Here is an 8,416-nt window from a genome sequence, read left to right on the forward strand (position 1 = left end):
GCCTCTCCTGACGTTTCTGCCCTGCCGTCGGGACCCCATTTCAGCTTCAAAGGGGACACCTCTCCCTCTGCGATTAGCTCCTCGCCCCTGGGCGCGCCCATCTGGGGACCCTGGAACGCTGCCCACTGGCTCCCGAGAGCTTCGGCGACTGGGGGCCAGGCCGGGGGCCGGGCAGCCGCGGCGTCGTGACTGCGCCCGCCCCGCCGCGCCTGGAGGCGCCCCTGGCGACCGCGGTGAACGCCCCACCCTCGGACGGCCCTGGCCCCGCCCCCGGCCGGCGCGCGCTCCCGGCCAGGGGAGGCGTGTGCTGCTTCTGCAGCCAGCGAGAGAGCGAGAGGGATGGATATTGGAGGAGGAATTCGGGCTTAACAAGTGATCGCTGCTGTCTAGGATATATATATATTTTTCTGGGGAACCTTGACTTCTTTTCCCTGTCGAGCCCTTCTGTGCTGAACTCCAGAGGAAGCAGGAGTCTTGGGGTCTTCCCTGGGGCAGCCCTGATCCTCACCCCCCGGCTCCAGCAGCTAGGACTCTGTGCCCTCACCCCCCCACCCCCCGCCCTCGACCAGGCAGTAGAACTTGTTCCGTGGATATTTGGGAGCTCCCACCTGCCACACCGGAGCGATTCCTTCCACCCCCAAGATCCTTCTTCCCCTCCTCCAGCTGTTGCAGCTTGAGGGTGAAAAAAAGCAAACCGGGGATTTTCTTTATTTTTATTTTGCACCCCGCCTGGGAATGGTAAGTATGACACCTCTCTTACCTTTCCTCTCCTCTCCTCTTTGGCTATTAAGAAAGAGTGGACATTTGAGGGATAAATAATATCGAGAATGTGACAGAAGGGCATGAATGGAAGACGGTTAAAAATAAAACAGGAGGTGGGAGAAGGGAGGTGCAGATGCTGCGCGGCGCTCCGGGGGGCCAACAGTTGTTATTTTCTCAACCCCGGGGATGGGGTGCGTGCGCCCTGGTTAATGTGCCCGAGCGGGAACCTAGGTCTGGAGGCGAGGGCGCGATTAAAGATGTCGTTTCCCAACGAGGTGGGGTTTAGATTTAGCATCGTTTTGTCTCATCTCAGACTCACCGGTTCTATTTCTTTGAGAACAGCTGGTGAAGGGGTTTGAATTGTTGCTTCTCCCAACATTTGGGGTTGAGTGCGTTTTCTGAGCATTTGAGCAATACATAGAGACTATATAAATGGCGTGCTTTGAAGTGTGTATTTCTCACGGTATTGGCCCTTGGAATTCTCTCAATCTTTTTCTCCTTTTCTCTCTCTGATAAGGTTCAGGTACCACCCTACAGTTGCAGGAATTAGCACTGAGTGAGGAAAACAGCCTTGTTGTTGGGGGTGGGGTGGGAGGAGGAGGGGCGCGATGCTTGACTCTTGTTTGGGGGCGCAGGAATTGGGGAATAGGTAGTCAGCAAAATTCTATTAGTTCGTGGTGTTAAAGAGGAAAGGATATTCCCCTGCAAGGTCTCTTCATAAAGTCTCCTGCAAGGTCTCCCTCATAAAGTCTCCTGAGAGTCAGCTTCAGCAGATTCTCCTAACATGAATACCTTGAGGGGAGAAGGAAAAGAGATTTTAAACTAGTCTGATTTGCTGGTTGGAAGGATTTTTTCATCTTTTTTCTTTTTCTTTCTTTTTTCTCCCTTTTTATAGACTCTTCCTCCTCTTCTTCTAAGATGAGAATAGTGAGATAACTGATAACAAATTAGAAGGACGATAATTTGCTCTATGTACAGTGGAGGAGGGAGTTAAGTAAACAAAAAAATTAACAAACCCAAGTAAAGAAGTAAGTAAATAAGAAACTATTTGGTGTAAAGAGGGCAAGTCTAGCTCTCCTGCAGAGTTGATTGTGAATTAGAAGACCCTCTAACTCATGACCTTCCGGGAGTCAGTTCCTTTGGTGGAAGAGGGGGTGTGCGTAGTATAAAAATTCACAGGCACTTTGGTTACACTGGGGCTGTATTTAACTAGTGTATTATAACTGCTTTGAGGGGGTTGGGGAAGAAACTGAGGAAACTCTCAGGCTGTTTGGCTTGTGGAAATCTTTAAAGGATGTTGGCCTGGCCCTCCACAGAGAAGATAGATATTTGGAGACCTTGTGAGAGTGAACATTTCAGAGTAGAAAATGATCTTGGGAGTCAGGCAAAGGAGGATACCAAACCAGAAAGCTTCAGAGGTGTATTTTCTGGGTTCTTTGTCCCAGTCAATCTCACTTCTTGTCCTGGGAGAATGTGATTGATCTGGAAGGGATGTGCGATCCGAAAGACTTGTTTGCTACTTCCCCAACTGTCACTTGATAAAACCTGGGTGTGTTTAGTCTTCTAGGCCGACAGGATTCAGCAGCAGGTGGTCAAGAGGTGGGTCCTGTTAATGGCTCCAGGAAGCCATTTCTCTTATGCTCCCCAAGAGCTCCCGGTAACTGAGGTTGGTAGCTGCCCTGAATCCTGGCTGTTGTTATCCTCCCCAATTCTCTGGGTCACTCTACATTCTTGGAAGTCTTGTTGGACCCAGGGAAGGGAAGACGCAAGAGGAGACAGGAGAAGCGAGATTAAGACAGGGACATTTACAGGTTCTGGCAGAGGAGATGAGTTAGTTGGACCTACAGAGAACAAACTAAGGAAGAATGAAGGTCAGGAGTGCTAGGTGACAGGGGGAACAGGAGAGGGCTGCAGGGAAGATGTGATCAGGAAGTGGCAGATTGGAAATAAATGGAAGGAGGGAGGGAGGGAAAAGAGAGGGGGATTTGGGCCATAGAAATTATGGGTAAATTATAGGGAAGAACGTATTATAGGCTGAAAACAAAGTGCATACAAACTGGGATTTGAAACATAAGGAGACAGTCCTTGAGCAAAGTGTAGGAGGAAGCATCAAGGTGAACATGGGCGAACTGCAAGGAGAGTAGATGATTATTAGAGAAGTGGAAACTGGGATTAGCTCCTAGGTTGTGGGTGGTAGGGCGTGTTCTGGAGTCTGGGGAACAGAAAAACAACAACAGGGACATGCTTCAGGGAGTTAGGGAATGCCAACTTAATACAGACCACTCGCGAGCCTCAAAATGTCCTGGATGACTTCATGTTCTGTCCTTCCCCTGCTTTGACAGTGGTATAAGGATATATGCTTTTGGGGGTGGGGAGATTGACCATAAAGTATTATTATGTTATTAATAACTGCAAGCCTTTATTGATATTCCTCACGTACAAGGTACTGTGGTGTTCTGTCAACATCAATTATCTCATTTAATCCTTACACAAGTGGTATGGGAGAGGTTGTATTGTTATCTGCACTTTGTAGATGAGGTGACTGATGCTTGTTCGAGTGGTGGAACCTGGATTAAAGAAAACTGGTTTTTCCAACTCCTCTAATCCTGAATCAAGTCAGAGGGGTGGAAGGCCACTGAATTCAGAAATACTTGATGAGTGGAAATTTGAAAAAAATGCCTTGAGATCAATGAATGATGGAAGCAGCTGTAAAGTGACAACATTGTTATTGTGGAATGAAGAGGGTGACAGTGAGAATTAAGACCTAGCATGAGTGAAAAGGTGGACTGAAAGAAGAACCATATGGGTCGAGAGTGGAGAGAGGAAAAATAATTAAATTATGATGAAAGTAGACAGTGCTGAAATGATAGCCAAAGAAAAAGGATAGGAGGATATTTAGTGAGAAGGAGATTTAACAACCTGCCCCATTACTACTCCTTGGAAATTTATAGTCGCTTTGGTGCTTTATATAATGGCTTGCTTGCTTGAGGAGAAGAGAAAGAAGTGTATGTAAAAGAAATACTCAGTTTGCTCTTTATTATTTGATTCTTTTTATTTTTCTCCCATGCTTGTTTCCCTTCCTTTTTCCAGGTGAAGTGGCTTCTTCTGCATGATTTTAGCTGAAGGATGCTCTGCATTTCCTTGATTTCTATGGAGACCTCAGAGCTGGGCTTGCCCCCCACTGACACCTCATCTTGCATCTACTCTACCTCCCAAGGTCTTTGCCTCTACAGCTAGCTCAACATTGCCCCTAGGTCCAGGAAGCCTGTGATGAACTTAAGGGGAGATCCGGGAGAATCATCCTGCTAGGCTTTGAGTGGCAATGCCTGGACATACTTCAAATCACATGTTAACATGGGTCAGGCTGTCACTAGAAGGCAAGTGCTAAGACTTAAAGGCTTATTTGCATTTTATTTAAATTTCATGGACTGAGCTTTGGACAATTTCCATGGCAGAAAAAATATATTCCATTCTCTAGGCACAACTGCCAGCGGTCGGCTACTTGGTGTTGTTGAAACTTTCAGCATCAAGACCAATGACATCCTGGTTGTAGTTCCAGATTTGAACATCCACCCCCAAACAGGTGTTTGGGAAACCCTGACATTTTCTGACTTTTAATTGAAAGTGCCAGGCCATCTCTCCAGAGAAGCCACACTCTGGAGAGCAACGTTGAATCCCTGAGAAGAGAGAGCATGGGGCGTGCTGATTTAAAAACAGAAAATGCAAAGTTGGACTGAAAATATCCTTCGTCTTCCAAGCAATCTGCTTAAGGGTTCCAAACTTACCTTAATTTGGTGAGAAAAGAATCTGCCCTATTTTTCTTTCTTCTTCTCCAACTGGAACCAGCCATTTCCCCAAACCGCCACCATGGAGGTTGCAATGGTGAGTGCGGAGAGCTCAGGGTGCAACAGTCACATGCCTTATGGTTACGCCGCTCAGGCCCGGGCCCGGGAGCGCGAGAGGCTGGCTCACTCGAGGGCGGCTGCGGCTGCCGCGGTGGCCGCGGCCACAGCTGCGGTGGAAGGTGGCGGGGGCTCTGGAGGGGGCGCCCACCACCACCACCCATCGCGCGGGGCCTGCACCTCCCACGACCCCCAGAGCAGCCGGGGAAGTCGGAGGAGGAGGCGACAGCGCCCGGAGAAGAAGAAAGTCCACCATCGGCAGGGCAGCTTCCCTCACTGCTCCGACCTGATGCCCAGTGGCTCAGAGGAGAAGATCCTGCGGGATCTAAGTGAGGAGGACGAAGAGGAGGACGACGAGGAGGACGAGGAAGAGGAGGGAAGGTTTTATTATAGCGAGGAAGACCACGGCGAGGAGTGTTCCTACACCGACCTGCTGGCACAGGACGATGGAGGCGGCGGCGGTGGCGGCGGCGGTGGTGGCTACAGCTCCGTCCGCTACAGTGACTGCTGTGAACGCGTGGTGATCAACGTCTCGGGTCTGCGCTTCGAAACCCAGATGAAAACCCTGGCCCAGTTTCCCGAGACTTTGCTGGGGGACCCTGAGAAGAGGACTCAGTATTTCGACCCTCTGCGCAACGAGTATTTTTTCGACAGAAACAGGCCTAGCTTTGATGCCATCTTATATTATTACCAGTCAGGGGGCCGCCTGAAGAGGCCAGTCAACGTCCCCTTTGATATCTTCACCGAGGAGGTGAAGTTCTACCAGTTGGGGGAGGAGGCACTGCTCAAGTTTCGGGAGGACGAGGGCTTTGTGAGAGAGGAGGAGGACAGGGCCTTGCCGGAGAGCGAATTTAAGAAGCAGATCTGGCTGCTCTTTGAGTATCCGGAGAGCTCCAGTCCAGCCAGGGGCATAGCCATTGTCTCCGTCCTGGTCATCCTCATCTCCATCGTCATCTTCTGCCTGGAAACCTTGCCGGAGTTTCGGGACGACCGGGATCTCGTCACGGCCCTGAGCGCAGGCGGGCACGGCGGGTTGTCGAACGGCACGTCGGCTCCGCACCCGGGGAACTCAGGGCACACGGTCTTCAACGACCCCTTCTTCATCGTGGAGACAGTGTGCGTTGTGTGGTTTTCCTTCGAGTTTGTGGTTCGCTGCTTTGCTTGTCCCAGCCAAGCCCTCTTCTTCAAAAACATCATGAACGTCATTGACATCGTCTCCATTTTGCCTTACTTCATCACGCTGGGCACGGATCTGGCCCAGCAGCAGGGGGGTGGCAACGGGCAGCAGCAGCAGGCCATGTCCTTTGCCATCCTCAGGATCATCCGTCTGGTCCGAGTATTCCGGATCTTCAAGCTCTCCAGACACTCCAAAGGCCTGCAGATCCTGGGCCACACGCTCCGAGCCAGCATGCGCGAGCTAGGCCTCCTGATCTTCTTCCTCTTCATCGGGGTCATTCTCTTCTCCAGCGCTGTGTATTTCGCGGAGGCAGATGAGCCGACCACCCACTTCCAAAGCATCCCCGATGCATTTTGGTGGGCCGTGGTGACCATGACAACCGTGGGCTACGGGGACATGAAGCCTATCACGGTGGGGGGCAAGATCGTAGGGTCTCTGTGTGCCATTGCAGGTGTCTTAACCATCGCTCTGCCCGTGCCGGTGATTGTCTCTAACTTTAACTATTTCTACCACAGAGAGACGGAAAATGAGGAACAGACGCAGCTTACACAGAATGCAGTCAGTTGCCCATACCTCCCTTCTAATTTGCTGAAGAAATTTCGGAGCTCTACTTCTTCTTCCCTGGGGGACAAGTCAGAGTATCTAGAGATGGAAGAAGGAGTTAAGGAATCTCTCTGTGCAAAGGAGAAGTGTCAGGGAAAGGGGGATGACAGTGAGACAGATAAAAACAACTGTTCTAATGCGAAGGCTGTGGAGACCGACGTGTGAATCTCATTCTCCACCCGACGCTGCCCGCTCCCCCAATCCCAGCATCTCCAAATATATTTATGCATAGAGAGTGCAGTTATGAAAATGATATATGCAAATGAATCCAATGCATACAGTAGTACACCATTTAATGGTTATACATGGCATAATTGTTACTAAACTTGTATTACATATCAAATAAATGATACATCTTGGAGACGAGGGAGGCTTAAGTAGGAGCAAATCTATCTTTATATATTTTTATTAGAATGCAAGAATTTTGCACATTAACTGGAAGAGATGTTAAAAGTAAAGACAGTTCCCTGGAGAGAATGTGTGTGTGTGTGTGTGTGTGTGTGTGTGTGTGTGTGTGCTGTGTGCGCGCATATGTGTGTATGTACAACTAAATTGTCAATGTTGTTAGTAATCGTGCAGTGATGGGAAAAGTTGGCATTTTGAAGTATTTACTATGTAAGAACTAATGAATTTGAGCAGTTGTTTATTCAGTGCTTTAATAGCATTTCATGTCTTTGGATTCCATAGCTGTTGTTTTTTAAAAATTGTAAGAAATACTATGTAGAAAAAAGAAAGTGAATTATTTAATAGAATGTAGGTCACAATTTTATCTTGGATTTAATTAAAGTTTATTTTTAACTGGAAATTAACTTTTAAGAAGGCTGCAGGGGCCTTTAGAAATTGATTATATTTTATTATTAATTTTGGGAAGATGTGACATCAAATGCCTAACAATAATGGAAGAAAGGAAATCAGAGAAACTGTAACAAATTTTGTTCACAGATAACAGGACTGGAATTTTCTTTACTTTTATTTTTTCTTTTGCACTACTTTATATGCTGGAGATTGAGAGAGACTTTATACTGTGAATGTTTACAAATGTAACAGTTCAATGACAATCATTGGAAGAATGATTTCTTAGTCTTATTTTATTGTTCTCTTATTTTTTTGTGTATAAGACAAATGGCCACACAGATAGCAGCACATGATTCCCTTCTTTTTTAAAATCTCAATAATTGATCTGCAAAGGGGCTATGAAGTCAAATTTAGCAAATGAGTCTTTTGAAATTGGTCTGTTAACAATGATGCTTCTGAAACCATATTATTTTATATATTCTTCTGCCTTTAAAGCCAGAATAATTTAACCAAAGTTAATGCATGCACTGAAAGAATTCTTGAAGAAATAAGATGCCCAGCAGCTACAGTGATTATGGCTTAAGAGCTTTCTATTAAATGTGCAACATAAATGCTAGATTTACTAAGTTTATTTATTTGTGCAGCGACTTAAGGGCAGAATGTGGGGATTCACCTCAGAATTCAGCATTCTGTTTGCTCAAATTGAAAGAACTGGTGTCAAAACATTGGGTTTCCACATCGCCATCATTATCATTTTTATGAGAGGCATTTATGACACTTATAAATGAATTTAACTCACAGCAAGGTGTTCTAGAATGTGAGGTAACAGCTAGTGATGTGACTTACATTGTTAAGTCATCAAGAGATGTAGGTTAGCAAACTCAGAATGCATAAGAGGCCTTATTCTCCAATATTTTAACTTATGTTCTTTATAAAATGGTTGTTCTGAGGTCTGGGGGAAAAATGCTATGGAAGGTATCTCAGCACATAATGAACTCTGACAACTGTGAACTTTAAAAAAAAAAAAAAAAAAAAAAGAGCTATAGTAGCTTTTCTCAAGACATAACCCCAGGCCATCATTTGATAATAACATAAATCTATCTCTCCTTTAATGATACTTAAAATTCAAAGTAAATTCAATGTTGGATTTAAAACCCAAGTTTTATCCTGTTTTCTT

The 8,416-nt window shown here is 46.6% G+C and overlaps 1 protein-coding gene across 1 annotated transcript; it reads left to right on the forward strand.

Annotated features, from left to right (window-relative positions):
* KCNA4 (potassium voltage-gated channel subfamily A member 4) lies at positions 215-7,855 on the forward strand. Its single transcript, XM_018059299.1, has 2 exons — positions 215-738; positions 3,853-7,855. The coding sequence occupies exon 2, from the start codon at positions 4,630-4,632 to the stop codon at positions 6,607-6,609; it is 1,980 nt and encodes a 659-aa protein (XP_017914788.1). The 5' UTR covers positions 215-738; positions 3,853-4,629; the 3' UTR covers positions 6,610-7,855.

Source organism: Capra hircus, chromosome 15 (assembly GCF_001704415.2).
Source record: "Capra hircus breed San Clemente chromosome 15, ASM170441v1, whole genome shotgun sequence".
NCBI classification, from domain to species: domain Eukaryota; kingdom Metazoa; phylum Chordata; class Mammalia; order Artiodactyla; family Bovidae; genus Capra; species Capra hircus.

Bases quoted from the DNA above. Each gene is read 5' to 3' on its own strand.
- KCNA4 (XM_018059299.1), top strand. From the start codon at position 4,630: ATGGAGGTTGCAATGGTGAGTGCGGAGAGCTCAGGGTGCAACAGTCAC.